The sequence below is a fragment of the Mangifera indica genome, chromosome 8, assembly GCF_011075055.1.
Source record: "Mangifera indica cultivar Alphonso chromosome 8, CATAS_Mindica_2.1, whole genome shotgun sequence".
In the NCBI taxonomy this organism is placed as follows: domain Eukaryota; kingdom Viridiplantae; phylum Streptophyta; class Magnoliopsida; order Sapindales; family Anacardiaceae; genus Mangifera; species Mangifera indica.
In genome coordinates, this window is record NC_058144.1 from 11,182,003 (window position 1) to 11,209,951 (window position 27,949).

The following is a 27,949-nucleotide window of genomic DNA, read 5'->3' on the forward strand; positions in this document are numbered from 1 at the left end:
ACTATGTATGACTCGAATCCAAACATTGTGGATAAGAGGGAAAGCGTCAGGGGGAGAGACATCAACTATCATTGGTCAGAAAATTGCCGACGAAATTTGAAACTCTAGGTAAAGGGAAAAAAATCATTTTTCAAAACTTAATTTAGAAAAAAAATGGTTAGTTTTTTAAATTAAAAGGATAAAATAATATAAACTTTTATTTTTTAAATATTATTATTAAATGATGATTTTATCTTTAACCATAATTAAAAGATTTTTTAAAAATTGATCTATGGGTGAGTATTTAAGTTTTTGAAAGTCAGAGAATAAGACTTTGAGATTTCACTGTACTTTTGAAAATAAGTCTTTTGGCCAATATAATATGATACACTTTTCTTTTTGTTTGTTGCTTACTGTTTCTGTAACGCATCAAACCAGTGAGTCCACTTGTTTCTCTACTGCCATTTAAGATTAGGATCTCATGAGCTTGTTGGAATGCCTAGATTTTCCATCTTCTAATTAATTCTCTTTTTATGCTTTCCTCTTGATCGAATCCATTGATAATAAATAAATTTCATAATTGTTGGCGTAACATCAGATTATCATATCTCGTATCATTAATATAAAATAGCTTAAAATGTTAAATTATACAATTTAAGAAAAATGATGAACATCAAGACGTAATTTTTTCAAACAATTTTACCAGAATATAAAATATTTCGTAAAGAATCTTTGATCTGATATGTTTCTTTCTGGTGGAGGAACTTGAAGGAAAGAGAGGTTAAAAATAGGCAATTGCTGATTATTTTATTTCATTTTCTTGATTACATCTAACTTTCCACCACCTGGAAAAAGTTGGAAAGCAATTCTCTTCCCTTTCCTCTTTATTCTTCATCCATTGAACAACAATTAATCCCATTAAGAGAAAATGAATGATCAAAAAATGAAAAACAGGAAATAAATTAATTGGAGTCTAATTTGGGTTAGTGTCAAAACTGAGCAAGTCTACAAAGATTTTGATTCTTTTGTTATAATAATATTAACATAAAGACAAAACAGAGTTGGTCAACCACTCCGCCACCCATCGCTGTCATCAGGATCGTCAAAATGAAGTCATTAAGGCTTGACACTAAATTGTATGTTCACACTGACATGCACATGGGGGAATAAGAAGATTAGCTTAGCCTTTAACAGATCAATTCCCATTTACTTCAGCAAAATACTCCATAAATAAACAAAAACCAAACTAGTACATAAACGCATATCCTTTCCTTTCCTTTCTGTTAGTTCCGATACCATCCTTTCTTCTTCTCCTTCTTCAACCCAGTTTCATCCTTTTTCTTTGTGTTGTTTCAATGGCTACTCTTGCTGATATTGGGGTGTCTGCATTTATTAATATTCTTTCTGCATTTGCATTCCTGTTAGCTTTTGCTGTGCTCAGAATTCAACCCATCAATGACAGAGTTTACTTTCCCAAGTGGTACATTAGTGGAGGGAGAACCAGCCCCAGAAGGTCTAGGAACTTTGTGGGTAAATTTGTCAATCTCAATTTCATGACATACTTTACTTTCTTGAACTGGATGCCTCAGGCTTTGAAGATGTCTGAGTCTCAGATTATCAGCCATGCCGGTCTTGACTCTGCCGTCTTCTTGAGAATTTACATTCTTGGGTATCTCCTACTTTTGTTTCTCTTTTTAAATTTTGCTATTTTAGTCAACAAACTTCAGTATTCTTTGTTTGGACTTGGAATTTTTTTAAAATTCTGCGACGGTTTTTCTCACCCTGGTGTTTTATTGTTAGGACAACTTTCGGAATTTTGTTTTCTACTTATACTTCTTTGGTAGATGTTGATGTTTCTATAAGTAGGTTTTGCATTTTTACCAACTTAGGCCCGACGAGGTTTCTGGTTTTGTTGAAACTTGTTATGGGCCCAAAAGTTTTATTTTTTTTTTCAAATGTAAGAGTTTGCATTTGAAGATTAGTTGTCCCGTTTGTTTTGCTCTGTTGTTCTATCCCCTGTTATTTTTCACTCTGCTTTCTAATACAGCCCTTCTGTTTCCGGGGTTCTCTGTAAGCGGAAATCAATTTACTGCAGTTTGCTTGACCATGTTTTGCTTTAAATTTTGAGAATTTGGATTTTTGGGTATTGCTTAATTGTATTATGTAGTTTCAGATTGATGTAGGAATTATAGCTCAACAAATTCTTCTTGACTACTTTAGTATATTTTTGTTTCTTTCTTGAGTTATGTATATAATTTTGGTTGCCACATTTCGGTAAAAGCTTTCTCACGTTGATTGTTGATTTGCTTATAGGGATGACAATTTGGGCCCGACTTTAGGGGCTCCGACCCTAACGGGTCCGATAGAAACGGAGAAGGGGACGGGGACAGGGATGAAAAAAATCCCTGCAATCGGGGATGGGGATACATATGTCCTCTCCCCGCCCCGCCCTGTCCCCATCCCCATCCCTATCCCTTTATATTAATATATTTATTTAAAATATTAATATATTTTTTATAGTTTTAAATTATTTATGTTTTTTAAATTTATTTAGGTTTTTGTTGTATATATTACAGTAGTTAATATATTATATTTGTGATATTTGAAATAATAGGTTAATTTTAATTTTATTTAATTATATTATTTAATATATTTATATTATGTTTATAAAGTAAGAAAAAAAGATTTTTTTTTGCAAAACGTGGAAAGGATGGAAAGGGGATTTTTCTTTGTGGGGAGAGGACGGGGAATCATTTTCATTCCCATAACGGAGACGGGATTGATATCCCCTACGGGGATAGGGACGGGGATTGAGATCCTCTCCTCGCCCCTCCCCATTGCCATCCCTATTTGCTTATATTCCTTTCTTTTAATTTATTGGCAAAAGACCTTGACGAGTTTACCAGTGCATGCACATGTTTTTTATTTCCAAAAACCCTTAATGATGGCCAGCCTTTGTACTTCTTGACATCATCAAATTGTATCACGACTTTGAATTTGTCTTTGCTTTTTAAGGCTTCAGTATTTGTTGCTCATTGTTATATCTAATTTTTTTAATTTAATCTGGCAGCTTAAAGATTTTTGTACCAATGACAATCGTGGCACTCGTGGTTCTCATTCCAGTCAATGTGTCAAGTGGTACATTGTTTTTTTTAAAGAAAGAATTGGTTGTAAGTGATATTGATAAGCTTTCAATATCTAATGTTCAACCTCAATCTGTAAGGTAAGCTCTATAGTTTTCTCAAACAAAGATAATTGTACCTTACAAGAATTAAGATATGGTTCGGTTTTGCAGTATTTTTGTTCTTTATGGCTTGAATTTCGCAAGATATTAAATGGTAAGAGGCATGTCAATTGCAAATTAATGATTTCCAACTCTCATAGCATATTCCCCCCAATTAACATTATAATAGAAGAACTAGAAAAAGGCACAATCAATGTGACTTCCTGCTCTATAATCCTCAATCCTTTTTAAGATTTCAATAAGGGAAAAATAATGCAATGGGCATGGCTCTTGCAAATATTCTTCTGTACATTATATGAAAGTATGTGTTGTGTCTCATATATTGACTTGTTTACTCTTTCATTTTCATTTGGAGCTTGAATGTTTGCTTTCTCCAAGATTCAGCTATTGCATTTTTTTCAGAATTATGAGATATTGGGTTTATTTAATTTCCACACAATCTTTTTCAATGTAATATTTCTATTATTCGATGAGAAAATCCACCTTGAGCTATGTTTTTTGCTTCCTTAGCTATGGTTACTTTGTCAGAAACTAAAATTTGTGTCCTTATGTTAGTTAATGCTTTTGCTGTTGTACTGTTCCTGTGAATTGTAGTAACAATGATGTATTATGCTGGTATCTTTTTGCGTGTTAATGCTTTTGTAAATTTATCTCTTCATATGTTATATCAGTTGTCTTAGAAAGTGCTATGTGAAAATTGCAGGTTCTTTGTCCATATAGGATTGGAATACTTGTTCACAATATATACATGTTACATGCTTTACAAGGAATATGATATTGTAGCATCAATGAGGTTGAAGTTTTTGGCATCCCAACCTAGACGTCCAGAACAATTCACTGTGAGTTGACATGTTGCTTCATAGTTAACCTGAGGAAAATTTTAATGTAATTAATTGAGATCGAACTTCTTTGGATCATTTACACAATGCATGTTTGAGTATCATCACTGTATATTGATATTTTATATCATGCATGTATGACCTCTCCCTTGCTCACTTTTCTGACTATTTCTTCTGGAAAGTTAGGAGTTAAAACTCTGGTTTGTAAGTTTTTAGATTGTGGTATTTAAGCATTGTTTTCTATTGTGCTTGTGCTTTCCATTTTTCTTACTTGTTCTATCAGATAGAACTTTCATGAAAGAATAGGTATATTGCGCTTAAATGATTTGTCCTATACTTCTAATTATCATTATAATTTAGCTGGGAATTTAATCTAGTGCAAATGATCTCTAAAAGATAACATCTATGCAGGACTTCTTGCAATTATGTTTGACAACATTTTGAAGTGTTTGGGTTATGTATTATTTCAGGTGGTTGTCAGGAATATGCCACTTGTTTCTGGTCATTCTTTATCAGATACTGTCGACCAATTCTTTCAAAAGAATCACCCTGATACTTATCTTTGTCACCAGGTCATACAATCTTTAAATATTTATAGTGATAAACATGTTCCAGTTCTGTATTAATAAGTTTTACTTTCTTAATTCAGGCAGTTTACAATGCAAACAAATTTGCTAAGCTGGTGAGGAAAAGAGACAGTCTACGAAATTGGTTGGACTATAACCAACTAAAGTTTGAAAGACATCCTGATAAAAGGCCCACTAAAAAGGTGACTCATTCCTATAATTTTGGATAGTACAAGCACTTTGGTACAATGTATATAACTATTGAATAGTTTCTGAATTGCCAATACATGAATTTTAGATTATTCAATTTTGATACTATAAATGCTCTTTTTTATTATTTGTTACAGACAGGATTTTTGGGGCTTTGGGGTCAAAAAGTTGATGCTATAGAATACTACAATCAACAAATAGGGGATTGCGAGAAAAAAGTAAGTGAAATTGATTTACCTCCAATTCATACTTTGTGATGCTATATAAAATCATCTTCAGATGTGCTTCCTTTTAAAATAATTTATATATTTTATTCAATGTAAGTTTCACTCCACTCTGTGCATCAGATATAGCCTTCTGCAATTTCCTTCTGGATTCTTGAGTTGCTCTAATAGTAGTATGTTGGGACTTGTACTCTGTCAGATGTCATTGGAGCGGCAGAAAATTCTGAAGGACTCAAAATCTGTTCTTCCAGTGGCCTTCGTTTCATTTAAATCACGTTGGGGAGCTGCTGTTTGTGCACAGACACAACAAAGCAAGAATCCTACTCTATGGTTGACAAATTGGGCCCCAGAACCTCGAGATGTTTATTGGCATAACTTGGCTATACCATTTGTTTCATTAAGCATCCGGAAACTGATTATATCATTGTCTGTGTTTGCTCTGGTTTTTTTCTATATGATACCTATAGCTTTTGTACAATCCCTTGCAAATTTGGAGGGTCTTGAAAGAGTTGCTCCATTCCTCAGGCCTGTGATAGAATTGTAAGTGTACTTTAACATTTTTTTAGTCTTTTGGTTCTTGGTTAATGGTTTTCTGAATGTTTCATAAAGCATTGGCTTATTTATTTGATACCTAAAGTTTCTCATGCTAAACTTCATCGTTACACCCAGCGTTTACGTTTAATAGGTCCCCTTTGTAGATCAATTAGCATTGGAATATAGCAAAGACCTCCCTTCATTTTTGATTGCTTTATTCTGCTTTTCTGGTTTAGGAAGCATTAACCAGTTGTCTTTCCCACCTAATTCCAACCAAAAAAGAAAAATATAGCCATTGTTCTTCCATGTAATTTAAGAGTGAGGATTGAATTTATTTGAAGTCAATAATACAAACTTTAACTTAGTACAAGCTAGTGAGCACTCTGTACAATTCTTTAAGTATGACATCTTTGGGGAGGAACATAATTGATAATCTCTTTCCATAATATGGCCTTTTCAAACGTCAAGTTCTTTATAGTAATTCTCTAAAAAGCTATATGGTCAATTTTTCGTATACATTTTTCATATTTCAATAATTGCCTTCCTTTGGAAAATTTAACATGCAGTATTGTGCAGGAAATTCATCAAATCATTCCTCCAGGGTTTCCTTCCTGGTCTTGCTCTTAAAATCTTCTTGTTCATACTTCCAACAGTCTTGATGATAATGTCAAAGATTGAGGGACATATTGCTATATCAAATCTGGAACGAAGGACATCAGCAAAGTACTATTATTTCATGTTGGTTAATGTCTTCTTAGGAAGTATCATTACTGGAACAGCTTTTGAGCAACTGCACTCTTTCCTTCATCAATCACCAACCCAGTAATTTATTATATCATTATGCTGAGATTTTTTTTTTTTTAATTTCTGTGATTTAAATTTCATTAGATATTATGCTTTTTTTTCTGTGCAAGTGTAGTTATCTTCCTTCGCAATTGAAAATTGTATATTCACTTTATTTCATTGTAGGATTCCTAGAACCATCGGAGTATCCATACCAATGAAAGCCACATTCTTTATTACATATATAATGGTTGATGGGTGGGCTGGCATTGCAAGCGAGATTCTCCGATTAAAACCGTTGGTCATCTTTCATCTCAAGAACATGTTTATTGTGAAGACTGAAAGAGACAGAGAAAAGGCAATGGACCCAGGCAGTGTCGATTTCCCAGAAACTCTCCCAAGTCTCCAGCTATACTTCCTTCTAGGAATTGTCTATGCTGTGGTTACACCAATTCTTCTTCCTTTTATGCTGATTTTCTTTGCCTTTGCCTACTTGGTGTATCGTCACCAGGTCAGCAAATTGACACTGACTTTCTTTTTCACCTAAAGTTGATCTTGTCTGTGTTCATGAGTGTCTTGAAGCAAATTGTGCATGAAGTTTAGAAGGTATATAATTTGAATAAGCATTTGAATTTGGTACAATCTTATTGATTCAGCATTCTTTAGGCAAGCATAATACTTACCTATAATTTTACCCAATATCTTTCAAACATTGTCCTATATGTTGATTTGTGTATAATTTATCACTTTTTGTGGATCTTATATAATCATGTAACATTCGATTAATGTTTGTGGTTCATGCTATTGCATGTGTGATGAATATTTTTAAGCATTAATTCAGCTTGTAACTTCACACACTGCTTTGATTCTGCAGATAATTAATGTCTACAATCAACAATATGAGAGTGCTGGTGCATTCTGGCCACATGTGCACAGCCGCATAATAGCAAGCTTATTGATATCTCAACTTCTGTTGTTGGGTCTTCTTAGTACCAAGGAAGCTGCCAATTCTACTCCTCTGCTTATTGCCTTGCCGATATTGACGTTAGCTTTCCACAAGTACTGCAAACATCGGTTCGAACCTGCATTTAGAAAGTACCCACTTGAGGTAAGCTCCATCTTAGAAAATCATTCAGGAAGAGAGAAGGATCTTTACAATAACTGCTTGGTTTTGTATAACCCAACCTTTTCTTTGTTGTGTGGGCTGAATAAAGATTTAACTTTCAAGCTGTTTGACAAAGTTATTAAGAACCCCAAGAAGATTTTGTAGGCTTGACATGAACTTAACAGCAGTTGATGATGTTACTCCATTTTTTTTTCAGGAGGCAATGGCTAAGGACATTATGGATCAAACCACTGAAACTGAACTAAATTTAAAGGCATACCTGGCCGATGCTTACTTGCACCCAATTTTTCAGTCATTGCAAGAAGAAGAAGAAGAAGAAAAGGTGGAAATTAGAATGGACAAACACCAAGTTCACACTGGCAGCCCATTGAATAGCGAACCAAGTTCCCCTTCTGCAACCCACCATGTTCATCATTCTCCATCCTCCTCACCACAGTATGTCTATCATCATTCTTCCTTTCCTGATTACATCTATCCGCCCGCGCCTCCATCCCATGACCCCTATCATTACGAAAGTTGAGAGCCTTAATCACAGTTGCAGTTACCAGCGCAGTTGAGTCTTAATCATAGTTGCAGTTACCAGCTTGCTGAGCTGGTAAGATCACTTGTAAGTGCATTAAGAGGTTTTGTGATTGAGTGTCAGTTACATTAGGATACAGAGGTTTTAGTTTGGATTTGGGTTGATTTAAATTTATAATGATCTTAGAGATGCTAATCTGCTTACAAGGAGTCCTAACTATTTTTCTTTTTGTAATTCTTCCTTTTCAAGTTATTGTTTTAGCAATGTAAATACATGAGTTTATGCTCTTTTATTGAAAGAAAGTGTGATGGTGCTTTAGATCTATATGTTACCCAATGATAGCATTTGTTAAAATTCTTTTGTAAAGGGTTTTGTTATAATTAAAAAAATTGATGAACACACTTGGGACAATCTATCTGGCATGACCTCAGAGTTGTTTAAGTGGTGAAGAGTAAAGTGTCATTTGTAAATGTCTAGGGTTTGATTGACCTTGTCTAATATATCACAATAAAATTTAGCCTAATTTGCTCAGTCCATAATTGTGGGTTTAGGTGATTGTGGGCCTTTGAGGTTTATAACAAGGGTTCTCTAGGTTAATAAAAAAAAAAATATCTTTTTGTTGAGATTGACATATATATATCTAATTATAATCAATCGTTGCGGGCCTCAGAGATTTATAGCAAGGGTTCTTCAGGCCTCTGATTAGCCAACAATAAAAATAAGGCCAAACGACTATTTCCCACCCAAGGTTTAGCGTTTTCTCAAAAGTCCCCCCTTTAACTATGGAAACACCAAACACCCACCCATGGCAGGTTAGATTTAACCAAACCCTAACGGCTGAAAATTTTATCTCCTTTTGCCCCCCTAAACTTTAAAAACTAAAATTTTCCCCCCGTCTAAGTTTTAAAAAATGACAGTTTCACCCTAGGGTTTGGTTTTGAAATCTCCGGCGATCTCTCCGGCTCCGTTGCCGACGGCCGCTCCCTCCGGAAGCAACCTCTCCTTCCGGCGATCTCTTTCCTCCCATTTGGAGGTCCGATCGGCGCCCAGAGACGCCGTGGGAGACGAAGACTTCGTCGGGAAGACGAAGTTCTTCGTCTTCCCAGACGAAGCCGATGCCGTCGTCCTCGTCTGGGAAGACGGTCGTCTTCCCAGAGGTCTTCTTCTGGGAAGACGATCGTCTTCCCAGACGAAGACGACGGCGTCGGCTTCGTCTGGGAAGACGAAGAACTTCGTCTTCCCGACGAAGTCTTCGTCTCCTACGGCGTCTCCGGGTGCCGATCGGACCTCCAAATGGGAGGAAAGAGATCGTCGGAAGGAGAGGTTGCTTCCGGAGGGAGCGGCCGTCGGCAACGGAGCCGGAGAGGTCGTCGGAGATTTCAAAACCAAACCCTAGGGTGAAACTGCCATTTTTTAAAACTTAGGCGGGGGGAAAATTTCAGTTTTTAAAGTTTAGGGGGGCAAAATAGATTCTATTTTAGTTTATTTTTAATATTATAGCTAAAATGACGATTTTACCCCTACCACCGTTAGGGTTTGGTTAAATCTAACTGGCCATGGGTGGGTGTTTGGTGTTTCCATAGTTAAAGGGGGGACTTTTGAGAAAACGCTAAACCTTGGGTGGGAAATAGTCGTTTGGCCTAAAAATAATCGTTGCATTAGTAACCCAAATGTAGTGGTTTTGGTGTGGTCTAAGCTATTGGTTTTTTTAGTGATACATTCGTACATTTTTATCCTTAATACAATAGTTTTGATTACCAAGGGCAACGGTTATCAAGAATATTAGGTGATGATAAACTTCAAGAGTTAGCAACATTGGTGGAGCTTGTAGGGGAGAAGGTTTGGGTTGGAACCTTTGTCATGCTTATAAAACTCCGACTTATCCAATACAGAGATTGTGAGTTTGATCATTGTATCCCGCGGTTTATTCGTCCAATCAAATAGTGATTACCAAAATAAAATAATATTACATGGTGATTATGAGTTATTTTAAGTAACAGATTGTCATTTTCAAGCAATGATTGTTTAGCTAAGACAATGGTTATCAAGAATATTAAACGATGGTTATAATCTATTTTGAGTAATGGCTATTTAAATAAGACAACGGTAATCAAGAATATTAGGAAACAATTATAAATTATTTTAAGCAATAGGTCTTGTCATTTTTAAATAACAACTATTTAATTAATGCAATGATTTATAATACTATAAAGACAATCGTTTTGCACTTTAGTACAATGGAAAAGGGCTACTAAGGGAACAATTATAGTAGATAAACCAACAGTTGTTTATATAAAGACAGTAGTTTAAGACACTTCAAAGATAACGTTTTTGTATTTTAGCCAACGAAAATAAACTTTCTAACACAATGGTTTTAATGGTTAAAACAACAATTATATTTCTATTGTTATATCAGCTATATGTATTTAATATAATAATTTATGTACATGATGCAACAATTTTGTTTTTATTTTTCGATTTGCCCTATTTTAAATAAACAATAAATTATCTAAGAAATTAAAATAGGTAATTAAATAAAAATAGAAGAATAAAAAACAAAATCATAAATTGTAACAAAACAATTTTCAGTTTAATGTCAAGTAATCTAAATTTGTATGATAAATCGTTAACATAAATGATTTTAATACATCTTATCATAATCTAAAAAGAGAATTTATATTTTTTATGAAAGACATCCTTAAAAGATGCATAAATTATAAGTCTCATCGATAATCAAAAAGTTAAATGCCCACTTTTTTTTAACCATTATCGATTACTTTCCTTAAATAAAAAAAGAGAATAATTTAGTTATTATTTAATCTAATATTTGAATATAAATTAACATATTACTATGTGCTCACATGTCACAAAAAAAAAAAAATAGTAGCAATTGAGATAAATCATAATATTGGAATACAAAAACTACAACTTATCTTATATCTAAACATGCAACTCGTAATATGATCTATTGTGCTCAAATTTCATTATAACAACCAACAAAATTAAAGAAAATACAATTATATTATAACTTTCTATTAGCGAATACAAGTCAAATTGATATTAGAAAAAATTTATAATGAAGTGCCTAAATAATCACTAAATAAGCTTACCATAATTATTCCTTAAGATAAATTATGCTAATTTTTTAAGAAAATAACATCATACGTTTTGTTGTTCTGTGTACTTGAAGTGAACTAACTCTTATAATCAACGAACCAATTACATTTACATTCATATCTCGGTTAACTTGTGTTATTTGCTTTACAAGTATTAATTAGACATTATGTCATTGTTGCCTTTTCAGCCTCCATCTTTTTTTTTTCATTTTGTTAATTTATTTAGCCTTTTTTTTCCTTCTTAGCTTTTAATTCATCTTCCATTTGAGCAATTATTGCCTCTAACTTCTCTTCCACTTCTTTCTCTAATGTTCATTTTATGGATTCAATGCACTCTTTTGAAAGTTTATAGGTATCCCTTGATGCTCCCTTTCCTCTCAAATTAGTTTATATACTGTCTTTTCCTATCAATTGCACATTACCAGGTTGTTCTTATCCTAATTTAACTATAACTTTTTCTAACCTTTCACCATTCTCTTATTGGGATTGCAACTCTTTAATTTGAGCCTATAAACCATAAAAAAGTTAAATTGCATGTGTTATTACAACTTATGTTAAAAATTAAAAAAAAAAATTAGGTTGCTCAAACATTTTTGTTTTATGATAAACATACAATTTTTTCCCTTGTATTGTCATTGTTTTGATATACACGTCATTATAATTTAAGAAGTAGAAAGTGAAGAATATACGACGATGATTTACCTTGATTATCCGCAGATTGACATGTAGCATCACAGGAATAGCTTTCATTAATCTTCATCATTCTTTTGGTTACACTCATTATGAAAAGAATTATGTTGATTAGTGGATGCAATTTAAATGTTTGATTGGTGGAAGCATCATAAGTATGTACCCTAATTTTCCAAAGCAACCAAATTTCTTTAATAAATGACAACATGTAGACATCATTATCTTGACTAGGATAGGATGCTCTTAAAATAATTGAAGACAATATCAAATATTTTGGTTTCATGCAATTTGATTTGAGAGGCATGACAGACATAAAAGAGAGTGTGATGAAGATTAATAAAGACTACTCTTGTGATACTACAAATTAATTTGAGGATAACTAAGGTAAATAATCATCGCATATTCTTCACTTTCTATTTTTTAAATTATAATGAAAAGCACTATTGATGCACATTTTTCCACATAACTCCTGCATAAAAAGAAGACTAGAGGTCTAACTCTCATGAAAGAGACCTAAATAAAACAGTTTGAAGATTACAATCCGATTATGCTAATATAACTAACCCATAGGTCCTGATGAAGAAACATTAATTAAATTTATAAATTTTGTTGGTACAGTGACATGAAATGAAAAACTTGCTCTATTAAATCATACTAATTGGTCAAAGATGTCATTGAATGATCAAATTTGAGAATATGTTAATATAAAACCTAATAACTTTTTTGTTTCACTTGATATTTATGACTTATGTGTGTTGATTTTGAAACATTTGTTCTTAATGTAGAAAATACATATTCTTTCAATAGTAAGTAAGAAATTGATATCGTTGCATTACCAATTTTTGTTGAGATTGAAACTATTGTATTAAGGATTAAAATTCATCTTTCTATTGAGATTGGCTTATAGATGTCGTCGTTAATAACTACCTTGATCACTACATCACCGCCATTGAAATTGTCTTGAATTGAAAAGCTTATCATAGCCTTAGATCCTTTTTTCAATATGAGAAAATGCAAACATAGAGATAAAACAAATATTATCAACAATGAACAAGTCTCCTCTTCTTCGATTTTCATTTGATGGTTTAATGAAATGATACATTTTGAAACTTATTTAAACCACACTATTTTGCTCTTATTTAATACTCCTACCTTGTACACTTTAACTTCCTCCCTCAAGACAAAATGTCAATGCATGACTTGCAAAAAGTGAACAAGGCAAATACACAACAACTAAATCATATTTACTCTTTTGTTCTTCTCTCTGTTGACAAACATTAGCCTCTTTTTTATAATATAAACCAGTATTTAACTTAGTCCTGACATAGAGAACCTAATAGTAAATAAAAGCTTAGTAAAAATATCAACCACTTGAAAATCAATGGGCACATATTGAATTCCCAACTTCTTAGCAGCTACCTGCTCTTTTATAAAATGAATATCAATTTATATGTGTTTTGTTCTACTATGAAATATAAAATTAGAAGCCAAAGCCCCTGCACTCATATTGTCCCACCATGTCACTGTTAGGTTGTGATAATACATATGTATCTCGCTTAAAAAGCTCCTTAACCAATCTATTTCAGTGGATACTTACTTACCACTCTGTATACAAACTTTGTAGAAGATAGAGCCATTACTTTTTGTTTTTTGGAACACCATTGCATTATATTCTCCCTAAAAAGAAATAAAACCCACTTGTAGACTTTTTATCTCCAATACTTTCAACCCAGTTTGGATCAACATAAACCTCAACTTTGAAATGTGATAATAGTTTGAAGAGTATACCACTGTCAAGAGTACTTTTGATATACCTTAAAGTCCTCTTACAAGTCTACCATTGTAGTGCATGTGCCTTCAAAAATTGACTAAGATTGTTAATTGAGAATGATAAATCAAGTCTTGTCATTGTGAGATACTGTAGAGATCCTATAGTGCTTTTATAAACAATAGGATCTTCAAACAACATTTGCCTCATTCATCCTTGTAAGCATATTTAAATTGCCTAAAAAACAAATCCTTTTCAATTTTTTCAACCTCAAAACCCAAGAAATAACTTAACTCAACTAACCTCTTCAAAGAAAATTGAGTGTCTAATTTAGAAACTAACTTATCAATAAACTTTGTATCTGTTCTAATTAGAAGGATATCATCTACATATATCAGAACATAGATTTTTGTCTACACATTTGTAAAATGAATAAACTATTTGAGACAATATTAACAAATGCTTTGTCCCACTAATGTTCTCTTCAACATCTCATATCAAGCTTTAGAAGCATGTTTGAGCTTATACAAAGTTTTTGTTAATCTATAGACATGATTAGGCTTTGTTGGTCCACAAATCCTTAAATCCAATTCATGTACACATCTTTTTTTAGTTCAGCATTCAAAAACGTATTATTTACATCAATTTGAAATATCAGCCACTGATAAGTAATAGCTAAAATAATCATAATTTTGAGGGTTATGAGTTTGACCACATGACTAAAGGTTTCCAAGAGAAATCTGCTAAAAACCTTTTGTTACTAATCTAGCTTTTAGTTTCTATAATGATCCATCAGGATTTAATTTTATTCATTCATCTATTTGTGTACAATAACATGCATCTCTAGTATGTAAGAGAATAATTCCCAAGTCTGATTTCTTACTAGTGTTAAATACTCATTAACCATGGCTTGAAACCAATCTGGATGCGCTAATGCTTCTGTCACACTTTTAGGTTCTTCAGGGATTGTTAGGTGGGCTAAAAATATTTTAGGTTTGGGTAAAGAACCATTTTGTGACCCGAGTATCATTGGGTGAGTAGATTGAGTTGATTGAGTAACAATAAGATGTTTAATGATGGCAAACTAATTTAATTGTGTAGGTTGAATTAAGGCATGTTTCAACTGTGTAGAGGAATGCCTAATGTTAATAGATCTTAGTTTACATTTCTGAGCTAAAGTATCATCATTTTAAGGTAACACAACTTTTATATTCACAATGTAATGAGTTTTTTTTTCAAGAGAAATAATTTGTGCAAAGTTAATTTGATCACAGTGTGCAACAAGAATAGTGAATGAATTAGCTTTAGAAGAGGATAATGAAATGGATACAAACACATTATCTAAGTTCATATTAGACATAGGATTAAAGTTTAGTTTGTTTGAAAATGGTGTTTCAAAAGTGAATGAGGAACACTCAGACCTGGTACTATCAAGTGTAGACTTCTCAAGTATAAAATAATTGTTCGGTTGTAAAAATTTCAAAACATTTGCATTTGTGGACTCGAAAACTATATTCTTTTGAAAACAAGAGGAATTTTTAAAAGGAAAAATATTTTTATCCAACTTAACACTTGTTGAAATATATATTTTTCCAAAAGGACTGAGACACTTATAACCTTTACAATTAGGTTGTAACCTAAAAACACACAAACTAATGTGAATGAAAATCAATCTTGTGCTTATTATATGGTCTAAAGAAAGGATAATAGACACACCCAAAGGACTTTAATCACTGATAGTTAGGTTTATGACCAAAAAGCATTTCAAAAGGAGACTTATGACGAAGAACAATAGTAGACACTCTATTAATAAGATATACTGATGCCTGAACAGCTTCCCACCAAAACTTAAGTAACATTCTAGCCTATGACAACAACACTAACCCCATTTCTACTATGTGCCTATGTTTCCTCTCAATTTTCCCATTTTGTTGGTGCGTGTAAAGACAAGGGTGCCTATATATTATATCATATGCCTCCAAATAAGAATTCAAATTTCTAAACTCTCCACCCCAATCAATTTGAAACATTTTTACCTTTCTATCAAATTAATTTTTCATTAAATTGTGAAACTTAATAAAAATGTCTCTAACTTCATATTTGACTTTCAAAAGAAAAATTCATGTAAATCAAGTAAAAATCATCAATAAAATGTACATAATAATACCTATAACCTTCGCCTGTATTAACAAGAGTTGGACTCTAAATATTACTATATATCAATTCTAAAGGTGCTGAAGTTTTAGACAATGAAATAGAAAATTTATTTTGTTTATGATTTCCATACAAACAATTTGAACAAACAAAATCCTTTGCTTTATTTCCAAAAGTAATGTTTAGTTCTTTACAAACAAGTTTAAGCGCTTGAAAACAACGATGTCCAAGTCTTTTGTGCCAAGCATCATTATCTACTTTAGAATTGCTAAAAATTTGTTTTTTAGACATCAAATTGCAAGGATCACAAACTACATTATTTAAAACAGAACATTGAGTAGCAATCAAACAGTATGATGCATTAGAATATAAATTAGAACTTGAAAAGCAGGTTATTAGAGTAGAAAATTGACACAAGTTATTCCTAAGTGTCCTTTGGAGAAGAATTTTCTTGGAATCTTTGTTATTCACAAGATAACACTCAGAGTCAAATTCAACAATGACATTATTATCTTATGTAAATTTAGAAATACCAAGTAATTTTTGATGCACATATGATGTTTTTGAGATGTATGAATCTATTATGGAAATAAGGGGATAATGATTTTGTAGATGTGTGAGAGATGTCTAGACATTTTTCACTACTTACTTGGAGCTGTTGTTTTCCCCTATAATATGATTTTTCATCTAGCTGATTTATGTTGGAGGTAATATGACTAGTAGCTCTTGAATCCATGTATCAATTAAGATCAACAACAGTTAGTGGTATGGCTGCAAGGTTGGTTGTAGACCGATGATTAGTTTTGACAGTGTTTTGGTTGAACAGAGAAGTAGTTTTGGGTTGATAAGGTGTTGTTTTAAAGCTATTGCATGGATACAAGATTTGAGCATCAGAATTATGGTTATAATCAGTCTCTCCAAAAAAAAAAAAAAATTATAACATGTGACTTTTATTAATTTGATTAGAAGGAATAAAGCCTTTAGCTGACTTATTCCTAACAATATCATTAATCTTATGACTATGGGAGTTATCCACAAAAGTTATATCAAATCTATGATAACACTTCATAGCAACATGACCCATTTTCCCACATAGTTGACACATTATTTTAGGCATGTTGAAACTCTTACTTTTGCCTTTACCAGCTTGTGTACCATCAAAACTTCCTCTGAACAACCTTTGATCTATTTCAGCTACTTTATTTCCTCTCCCTTTTGACTTAAAATATTCATTGGTTGTGTTTCTCCTAGTTTCACTTAGACCACTATATAAGCTTACTGCAGGTACATTTCTCTCCACTCTACTGGACCAGCATCTCATGGAAGAATTTCCTACCTTATTAACTAAGTTGATTGATCATTCCTTCATGAACATCAAAACTAAACCCTTGACTAAGATTAATTCTATGTTCATATCTCTATAATAGTGATTTTACCCCAGTTATATCAATTCTCTCCCTTACATAATCCAATTTAGACATTATCAATACTCTGATCCTAATCTATTTATCACAAAATTTATCAACTAACCTTTAGACATATTCTGCCCATAACTAACTAGAGCATCAAAAACTTTAGTCATGCTACTAATATACTCATGTATGCTTAGGGTCTGCAATATGGATTTGAGTTGTATAATTCTAACTTTTGACTTAATAATAAAGTAGTTATGAAGTAACTCCCATATTTTAGTAGAAGTCACACACTTTGAGATATGCATAAACATAGTCACAAAAATGAATGCTAATAGTAGCTTTTTAAAAACCTATCATGTTTCTTCCATAAGGTATACTGAGGATTCCTCTATTTAACAACACTAGTACCACTATCAATCTTTATAAGAACAAAAGGTGATGGGCAAGTAATTAGACCAGTGAAATGGTCTTCTAGGTCATATGCACCTACAGAGTTCAAAACTTAAGCTCTCCAATAGCGATAATTCTCCTCAATAATCATAGGGCTTACAGGTTGTAAACTAGTAGTTTAGACTATACTAGAACTACTAGTTTCAGCAAAGGATGTAAAAATACCTAAAGTATTCTGCTTTGGTGAATACAATAAAGGTGACTACTCGAGTAGTTTCAGACATATGTCAATGGCTTTGATACCATAACAACAAATCATCTAGGAACTAACTCAATACCTCAAGTAACAAAAATCACACCAAAACTACTTTGATTGTCAAGAACAAAAATCCTAGAATAGACTAACTCCATCAAACATGAACAACATAAGAGAGCCTGAGAGAGAAATGAACAATACCTCAAGATTTAATTGAATAGCTTGAAAAATCATACAAAAAGCATGACAAATAACATTTTTTATACAAAAATACAACTACTTACAGGTTGGTAAAAGCAACAAATGAAAACGACAACTCAATCAAAAAGTCACCGTAGATGTCTTTGTTAATAACTACCTTAATCATTGCATCACCGCTGTTGAAATCATGTTAGATTGAAGAAGCTCATCACAACCCTAGATCCCTTTTTTAGTCAAAGAAAACACAAACATAAGGATAGAACAAATATCACCAATAGTGAACAAGTCTCCTCTTCTTCAATATTCATTTGATAGTTTAATGAAACGATGCATTTTAAAACTTATTCAAACTGCACCGTTTTGCTCTTATTTAATAACTTTGCCTTATGCACTTTAACAATCTACAACTTTATTTTCTCCTAAATTCATGATTGATTGTTCATATTAAAGATTAGGGGAATTTCTGCTCTATTTACTTTTCATATGTTAGCGTTACTAGACATTCTTCTGTATGGAATAATAGACCTAGTAATTATATATTTTAAGGCCAAAACATTGTTTTCCACCTAAGGTTTGCTGAAACAGTAAGATTTCATCCTTAATTTTAAAAAGCATAGACTACTTGGATTAATAAATTCCATTAAATCGAAATGTTAAAAAAGTCATTTTGATATTTTTTTAATTTTCTTTTATTTCATATTTTTTAATTTTCTTTTTTTTCTTTATTCTTTTATTTTTATTTTTCCCCTAATTTTTTTATTTTTCCTTTTCAACAGCTTGGGTATTTTTAAATTTTAATATATCTCTTAATCATTTTAAAAATAACAATTATATCCTTGAAGAACGATACAATATAATATTTTAAAGTTGGTTAAAATTTTATTATTTTTTAAAAATATAAATGACATTTTGTTAAATTGATAAAAATATATTGATAATTTAATATTTATATTAAGTGTTAATGGTAGCTTCGTAATTTCAATAAAAGAGCAAAATAGTTATTTCTAAGAAAATAAAACATAATTTACTAGACAGATGGAAATTTGACTTTTTGAAACTTAAAAAGTAGGAATTGTCATGTCTTTAAACTTAGGTGGTATATAGTCTTTGGCATATATTTTAAGGGTACTTTCTAATAATTTATGTTATTTTATCCCACTTGAATGAAATCAACTAGGATTAATACCTAGACATGTCAAACAAGTTGGGTAACCTGAGGAATGGCTCGGACCCTTATTTTTTAGCACGATCCAAGTAGGCACGACTTGTTATTATAATGGGTTGTGCTATGAGCTAATTCTACATGACACAACATTGCAGTCGTTAATTAAAAAAACAAAAAATTTAAAAATAATTAAAAAGTTCTAAGGGTGCAAAATGACTTCTACATTCATAGAAGCAGTTTAGTCAGACCAGTAGTCATTGGCTTGGCCAAATTAACTTTCTTCTTTTAAATTTTTTTCTTCTTAAATTTTTCTATATAAACTCTCTTCTCTCCGAAAATTCATACACTTCCAATCCTTCATTCTTCTCAATTTCACATTCTCTCATCAATTCTCATTCTTAAGCTCTTTGAATTCGCAATCGATATTTTTTTATGTTTTAGGTCATTAGAATATCCATATAGAATTGTTATAATTTGTCAAACATTAACAACTATTTTTGATAAATATAAAATTAATAGTTTTATTTTTACAATGGCTTTTGATAATGCAAAAATTAATGATAGAGTAATTAAATTAATGTGGAATCATATATTTGTTTCATTTAATGAAAAAGTATTTTATATTAGATATGCATATCATATTATTAATTTAATAATTTAAGATGGTCTGAGTTTAATTAAAGATCATATATCAACAAATAAACATGTTATTGCATATATTTTGTTATTTCTATCATGAATTCAAGCACATCATCAATTTTGTAAGTCAATGGGGTTAAAACGAAAAAAGTTAAAAATAGATATTAGGACTAAATGAAAGTCAACATATCTCATGTTGAAAGCATGTGAAGAGTATGAAGTCGCTATAACACACTTATTTGAATATCCAACCAAAAGATTTAAAAAACAACCTGTTTTTTTGACATATTATGATTGGGAGATTGTCATGGCTCTAATGAACATGTTAGAGCCTTTGAAGTCGATAACAAACCAATGGTCAAGTGTGTGTTATCCAACTACTTATTTAATTTTATATAATATATTAGAAGTTAATAATATTTTTAAAGAATACACATATCATAATATTTTTTAAAATATGTCTAGACAAATGAAACAAAAATTTAAAAAAAAAATTGAAATGAAATTTCTTTACTTTATGTTATTGACATTGTTTTAAATCTGAGGGCAAAATTATTAGGAGTAAAGAATTGTTTACATGCTATTAATGAAAATTAATTAATTTCCCAAGGTAATAAAATAGACGCTATTCAAAAATTTTTATTGGAAATGTATAATATCTATAAAAATAAATATAGAAGGAGGACACAAACTTCGGAACCCGAGATAAGTTATGGTAGTTATATAGAAGAAAATCACGCATATGATTGCTCTTATACAAAAGTAAGTAGCCTGTGAGTTAGAGTACAAATTATAATGATTTTTATAATTATATTAATATTGATAATTATTCAAAATTTGTTAAACTATATGATGACAATAACAAATTAGTTGTTTTAACATAGTTTTCTTGTGCTTTCCGTTATGACACAAAATCTAGTAACCTCTTTGGTGTCTACTATAGCATTGAAATATATTTTTAGTGCGTTTTGCATCCCTTTATTTTGTTTGAAAAGAAAAATTAGGAGTTTCAGTTGGAGCTGATCCAGATAGGGATTGAGCAGCGTCGAAGCGAGCACAAAGTCAAGTGGATTGTAATACAGTGCTTTACCTTTGCACCAAGAATGTGGAAGTCCGACCTAGCTAGTTAAAGAAAGGGGAAAAGAGTTAGAGGTGTAGGCCCCCTGGCTCAGGCTAAGCGGTCCAACCACGCTCTAATCCTAAAAGAATGAGTTGGGGCCCGTAGTGCGCTGCAGGAGATTCATAGACCGCTAGATGATAAATGATCTAACTTGCACCCTAATATGATCGAAACAATCATGTGTATGAAAGATTAGGTGAAAACTGACTTCAAATTACATAATCAGGTTGCAGAAGATATATTAAAAGAATCCTAAAATTTGGACATTGACGACGAGTAGATGGTATATATATCGTACTTATATTTATAATTATAAATTATGTAAATGAATTGATTTGTAATATGTTTGAATATTTTTCATCATATAACCATGATATTTTTCTGCTACAAGAAAAAGATTATCAATTAAATGTTTAAGGTACTACTCTCACTTTTAGTAATTGGAAAATGGTTTTTATTCAATTTTTAATTAAAAAATTGAAAAAAGATAGTTTTATTTAATTAATAAGTTGGCCTGTGAGCTAGTTAGTTAAAGATTTGATGTGACAAGATCCTATAAATATAAAGTAGTGTCACGAGTTTATATATTGTGATTGGTCGGTGTAGACATGTCAATGGGTGAGGTCAGGCCTTATGCCTTACAGTGATGGGTCTTCGGGCCGAACCAACCCATGTAATTTTGAAAGCCCAAGATCCAACCTATTTAAACAAATTTTTATTAAAAAATTTAAATACAAATTATTTTTCAATTATTAAAACCGAAGACAGTATTCCGAGCATTTTATTTATAATCTTTCATTTGTGGTAGAGAAATACCGTGATTATATAATGAAAAATATTATAAGTTTATAACATAGTATAAATATATTAATTTACATGCGGTAAATTATAAATATAAATAAAATATATATACCATACCATTTATCTTTTTGTCCTTAACGTCCGAATTTCTGAATTCATTTGATATTAGATCCATTTATAATATTTTGTAATGATGAAATTAAAATAAAAATAAAATTATAAACACAAAAAATTATATTTGTGAATTGAGAGCTTTTCCAAAAAAGAGTTGATGAAAGAAAATGAGATTGAAAATATAATAAAAGAATTGAGATTGAGAGATTTATAAATAAAATTGAAAATAAAAATGTTTTAGATTAGTTTATATAAAAAATAAAAAAAATTTTAAAAAATAAAACAACGACAGTTAGACCTGGCCACGGGCCGGTTTGGCCCGTGAACCGGACCGAAACCAACCCAGATAAACCTGGAACCGGAACCGGCAGACCCGAAACCGGACTGAACAGGAATCGAAACCGTAGCTCTGCGGTTCGGTTCCGATTCACATAAATTGGAACCGTTTATGAACCGGCGATTTACTGTGCTGAACCAAAAAAAATTTGAAATTTTTTTGATTTTTTTTAAAATTTTATTTAAAAAGGCAACGGTTCCCTGCGCAGGGAACCGTTGCCTTTTGAAGGAAAAATTGCAGGGGAGGGACCAATCCCCTGCAATTTTCAGAGAAAATGCGGGGGACTTGGTCCCCTGCAATTTCTCTTGCAGGGGACTTGGTCCCCTGCAATTTCTCTGAATCTCAATTCACCCCCTTCTTTTTAATTTTTTTCAAAAAAGTTTTTCCTATATATACTCCTCCAAATTCCATTCTCTCAAATTTCAATCTTTTTACTCTTTCACTCAATCCTTCAAACTCTCATTCTCATTCTTTAAACTCTTAATACTCTCTCAATCTTTCAATTCAATCAAATTTTCTTAAATTTAATTAAATTCTTTCTTAATTTTTTATTAATTTCAATTTCAATTTTAAAATTTTTTATACAATTCATAATTAATTATAGAATTTATTTCTATAATTAATTTTATTTATTATTTATTTATTATCTTTTATAATTAATCATATAATTTATTTATATAATAATTTTATTTATTGTAATTAAGTCTAAGCCTTTATTTTAATTTTTAATTATTGTAATTAATAATTTAAAAATTAAATCAAGATCATATATTATAATTGACTGTTCAATATCGGTTTCGAACCGAAACCGTCGATTCCGAACCGGGGCCATGAACTGGAACCGGTAGTTCTGAACCGTGGATGAACTGTCCTGTTACGGTTTCGGTTCAGGGTCCTTATATTTTCGAACCATGAACTGGCGGTTCCGAATCGAAACCGACGGTTCATGAACCGTGACCAGGTCTAACGGCAGTAGCCGTTGAAGGCTTCTGCCTTCTACTTGTGGTAGAAGCAACTGAAACTTTTGTTATTCTATTTATTTTATTTTTTTAATTTTTAATCAGTATCAGACTGGATCAGATCGGATCAATCAATCGACATAATATTAAAACTTACAGCACAGTTTGAAAGGCTTGTAAGTTGAGTCTAATATGTTATGGTATCAAACCAAACCTTTTTAAGTTCAATCTGAATTCTAAACTTCAAATTTGGCCTTTATTTGATCCGGTTCAATTAATTTGTTTAGGCCGGCCCAATATGAAAGACTCTCGACTTAGGGGGTTTAGCCTGACACAGCCCACTTACCCCTTCATTAGTACTCCATGACAGAGATGTGCAAACAAGCTGCCACGTGGAACCAACCTTCCCAAACAATTAAAAAAAAAAAACTGACGCAGCTCCGGAGCCCCATTTGCTTCAGCTTGAAGCCGACCTTCATTTAAACAAATATTCAAAATATTTTCTTATTTTTTAACAGTTGGCTGCAAAGTGTAATACAGTAATTATCGTAATTAAAATTAAATAATTATGAGCGCAGAATCTAGGCCAAGCAACCGAAGGGCAACAACTACAGCTGTGAGCTGCCTGTTGTTATCCCCGATTTTATTTTTATCGCTGGTGGATGAGTTGAATATTAAGATAAAGAAGAACTTTTTCTCTGACAACTTTACACTTGTTTACAGCTTATTTTTCGGGTTTTAGTGAGACAAAGCCGAGATCAGGATATCCTTTTGTCTCAACGCTTGGGAAGATTCATCATGGTGCGTATTTGCCCGAGGTTTGCTTTGAGGAGAACCGGCCATCGACGAACTCAAATTGCTCTTGTAAATTCTCTTTCTCTATCTTTCCCTCTTAAATTATTGTTGAAGTTCCTGGTTTGGAAATTGGAATATATATATATAATGTGAATCAAATCTGTTTCAAATTTTTCTGTTGGATTTTTAAGTTTTTTGAGTGATGCCGGGGACTTGGGTTGACCTTTCAATTCAGTTAGCATTCTTTGCTTGAATTAATTTGACTGGTCTGGTGTTGTTACTAGATTTTGTTGGTTTTGTCGGTTTGACCGTTTACCATCTTTCATTTTTTTCCCTTGTATTTGGCCTGATTGACTTTAAGGGACAACTTGTTTTTTTGGTTTTAGTTTCAACTAGCTGCTTGTTTATCCTGCTTAATTGCATGTAGCAGGATGAAAGAGAAGTTTTGCCCCCAACTCTGGATGTTGCGGGTGCAGCCACTGTAACTACCGCTGCTGCTCATGGGATTGAGGTGGCAGTGGAATTTAAGCCGGTCGAACACCCAATTGCACCTATGGACAATGGTCAACCCTTACAATGTCCACTACCTGAACCCTCGATTCTCAATGTAAGCTTGACTATTGCTTTTCAATTTTGAAATTTGTGTCAGTACATAATTATGTCTTAGTTTGTTATGTGCTTGGAAAAGATTAGACAATTCAGTGAACTGCAGAGAAAGGTTTGGAGTTTAATTTGGGATCATATTGCATTCATAGTCTTGACCAAATTTCTAGGCCAGAATGACTATGAGTGGAGGTAATCTCTTGTGGACACGAAACTAGCGTACATATCATCGGAATATAATTGTAAAAGTGAAGATATGTAGTTTGCATACTGAATTCAATAAAAACTTACGTTTTGCTTGGTATCCAAAGTTGTATTTAAGTATGGGTTTGTTCGAGGACTACAGCCCTTATATAATTGTTTTCTGTTTATTGAATTCTCTTTTCCCTCTGTGACTGAATCATTGTTAAGAGACACTTAAATACTGCTTATGAAGAATGATATTTAGTTTCTATATTCAGTTCTGAAAACTGAGTCGTGATATTGGTTCTTCAATTGGCTTGTCTCTTTACATTAGTCCAGTTCTTTATTGCTTGTAGTGCTCTTCTTTTTCATTATGTGAAATGAATTTAAAATTATTCCTTCCTTTGGAATGACTTTTTGTTCCTGTTTTAGTTAAAGATTCATAGATTTATGGTGGCTGTGGAAGTTCTTTTTCTTGGTAAAGGTCACCTGTTTTGGTGCTTAAAAAAATCAGAAGAATTAGATGATGGCATTTCACTGATTTTGTTAGTTCAATGATAGGCGAATGTGAGTATTTATTTATTCTGGCTGAGCTTTCAATGACCGTGAGAGGATTTTGTTGGTGAAAATATGAAGGGCCAGACCTTGATTTAAATTCACTAGAGTGATATACTGACCCTAACCATCTAGGAAGTTTACTAATCTTCCTGAATACTCGTCTTTGCAACAACCACAACCAAAAATTTGACACTGCCCTGTCCCCTTTGCTACTGAGGGAGACAACAATCTGCCACTGCACCACTAACTAATGGTGGCACCAGCATTATCACTCTACAGCTGTTAACATCATCATTGCCGCATGATCTGATGTCCGCTTCTGCCACCACTTTGCTTCTGTTACTACCAAAACAGGTGCATTTGTTAGTCTGACCACATGGCCACCATCATCATAACATCCACCTTTTGTCACAGACAGTACACTTAAACTTTTAAGGATGCAACCATCATTTTGCCTTGAGCAAAACCAGATCTAGATTGAGAACCTGACCTTTTAGAGTTTTTTATGATGTCCTCAGTATCTATACGTTGAAGTTGTATGAATTTTTACATGCCTCGTATTTGGATTTGTGTATTAAATGTTGGGAGGCTGTATGAGCTTTGCTTGCACAATCTTGACTTGTGAAGAATAGACATAATTTGAAGCCATGAAAGCTTTTGCAGAATATCGGTAGACCAAATTGGCCCTGAGGTTTTCCATTGGCTACATATTTGCAGCACAAGCTTAGTTTTTAGAATTGTGTTGAGCTCATCTCCTGTATTAATTCATGGTGTGGCCATTATTTAAAAAACCTAGTATTGGGATGGATTATTGCATTTTATGTTGGTAGGTCTATGATTATAAAGGACTTGTTTTCTTTTATTCTTATGTCCAAAGTTCATTTAAGGGAGAACTTCTTGTACTTTAATAGGATGGAAGAATTTGGAAGGAACGAGTTTCGGCAGGCATGAGAAGGAGAGCTGACTTGCCAGTTATGAAGGAAGGAGGGGTCCTTGATTCTGCTGGTGTTCGGATGAAGCCTCGCCCTATGCAATCTAATCGCACGATTCTACCATCTTTGAGTGCTCCTGAACATGATTTACTAAATCTACTTCAAGAGTCTGGGATCTAAAGTCCGGTATTGATTCCTGGGATAAATTCATGTTTGCATAATTTTCATATATATTTCAATAATTTATATATCACGAGTCACCCTTTGCATATACTCAGTTGAATATATATATACATCTATATTCAGTCATAGTAGTATGAGAATTTCAGTTCATAGACTTTCTCAATAATTTTGGATGCCTCTGTAACCCTGATGTTAATATTCTGAGTAAAAAAGTCCTCGTTCTTTTAGATTTCAGCTGAGCCATTGGTGTTGTCAGTGTCACAATATAAAAATCTTTGTTATCATGATCTTTGTTGTTGTTTAGGTATATTGACCCTTAATTTTAGGCAAATTATACTATCAAGGCCATTTATTTGTTTTTTTAAAAATATAATTTAGGGTAATTAAAATGATTTTCAAATTTCATACTCTTTTACTATTATGAGAGGTTTGGTTTGGGTAATGTTTTATTACCAAAATAGAGAGATTACCTTGAAGATAGATTACTTAGAAAATTACTAGGTATAAATTATTATTATGTTTGATAAAATTCGGTGGGTATAAATAATTATTATATTTGGTTAAAGGTAATAAAAAAATACTATTTAATTATTTTTTTAAATGCCGTTGAATATAATTATTTTTAAATATTTTTTATAATATTTGTTATATTAATTAAAAATAAATTTATTTTTGTCTCAAAAAATTAATAAATAATAATAAAATTATAATAAAATTAAGATTATCTTGATAATTTTTTAATACCTAAAGTGAAGATAGTAATCAGATTACCACTTATATTATCTGTCATGTCAGCATTGGAAATAGAAGATTATCGTAATATTTTATTAATGACAAACCAGACAAGGTAATATAAGTAATAAGAAATAAATTATCAAAGTAATATTTAAATTTCTGGAATCAAACGACTTTTTAGTTTTTTCTAACATAGTTAGGAACCATTTGAAGTGTGGGAATTTGTGGATTCCCAAATCTTGAATGAAAAATATATAATTTATTCTTTAAAGTATCATTATTCTTTCCATCAAAATTGCTAATTAGAAACATATTAGCATTAAAATATAAGTACAATATGAAAATAAACCATCAAGAATATAGATGATAAGGGTTTATGGACATTACATTTTGCGCTTAAAAATAAATACCAGAAAACATTCATATTCTTATGGGGAACTCAAACTTATCAAAATACAAGGGAGCAAGAACTCATTATTCAGACAGATATTAGGAGCATCGACAACATTAGCAAATCCATGATAATTATACAGGCAACTTGGGAAGTTGAAGAGGGTGCTCAGCCGAGGGATTCACAAGGTGTTTTCGAGGTCCTCGAAGGCTTCCATGATTCATCCTTTCATGCTTGTCAACTTGTCTGGTGACTGAACCCGAATCATCAACCTGTGAATGGACTGTAACGGCAGTAGAGAAGGAGGAGAAGGTGATGAACAGAAGAATGAAGAGGCAAAAAGCAAGGAATGTGCAGTGGTAAAAGCGCTTCATAATTGTTGTGCTTTGCTTTCGAGTGTGGATAAACACTCATCAATA

At 32.1% G+C, this 27,949-nt stretch overlaps 2 protein-coding genes and 1 long non-coding RNA gene across 4 annotated transcripts; 2 read left to right on the top strand and 1 right to left on the bottom strand.

Moving 5' to 3' along the window:
• Positions 1–1,153: 1,153 nt before the first annotated feature.
• Positions 1,154–8,349, top strand: LOC123222854 (CSC1-like protein At1g32090). Its single transcript, XM_044645841.1, has 11 exons — positions 1,154–1,648; positions 3,050–3,202; positions 3,927–4,062; positions 4,533–4,634; positions 4,712–4,831; positions 4,976–5,056; positions 5,262–5,602; positions 6,173–6,418; positions 6,566–6,890; positions 7,254–7,487; positions 7,702–8,349. The coding sequence occupies exons 1-11, from the start codon at positions 1,335–1,337 to the stop codon at positions 8,023–8,025; spliced, it is 2,376 nt and encodes a 791-aa protein (XP_044501776.1). The 5' UTR covers positions 1,154–1,334; the 3' UTR covers positions 8,026–8,349.
• A 4,502-nt stretch (positions 8,350–12,851) lies between these two features.
• LOC123223096 lies at positions 12,852–18,446 on the bottom strand. Its single transcript, XR_006503753.1, has 2 exons — positions 18,173–18,446; positions 12,852–13,686 (listed from the first exon to the last, which is right to left on the bottom strand). It is a non-coding gene; the product is annotated as an uncharacterized LOC123223096 (long non-coding RNA).
• A 5,217-nt stretch (positions 18,447–23,663) lies between these two features.
• On the top strand, positions 23,664–26,631 carry LOC123222804. 2 transcript variants are annotated; one of them, XM_044645770.1, is made up of 3 exons: positions 23,664–24,014; positions 24,376–24,552; positions 26,201–26,631. In XM_044645770.1, exons 1-3 carry the CDS (start codon positions 23,949–23,951, stop codon positions 26,399–26,401), a joined length of 444 nt encoding a protein of 147 aa, XP_044501705.1. In that variant the 5' UTR covers positions 23,664–23,948; the 3' UTR covers positions 26,402–26,631. The 2 variants fall into 2 exon arrangements, with proteins under 2 accessions (XP_044501705.1, XP_044501704.1); XM_044645769.1 differs by having other exon boundaries at positions 23,717–24,014; positions 24,373–24,552.
• Positions 26,632–27,949: the final 1,318 nt, after the last annotated feature.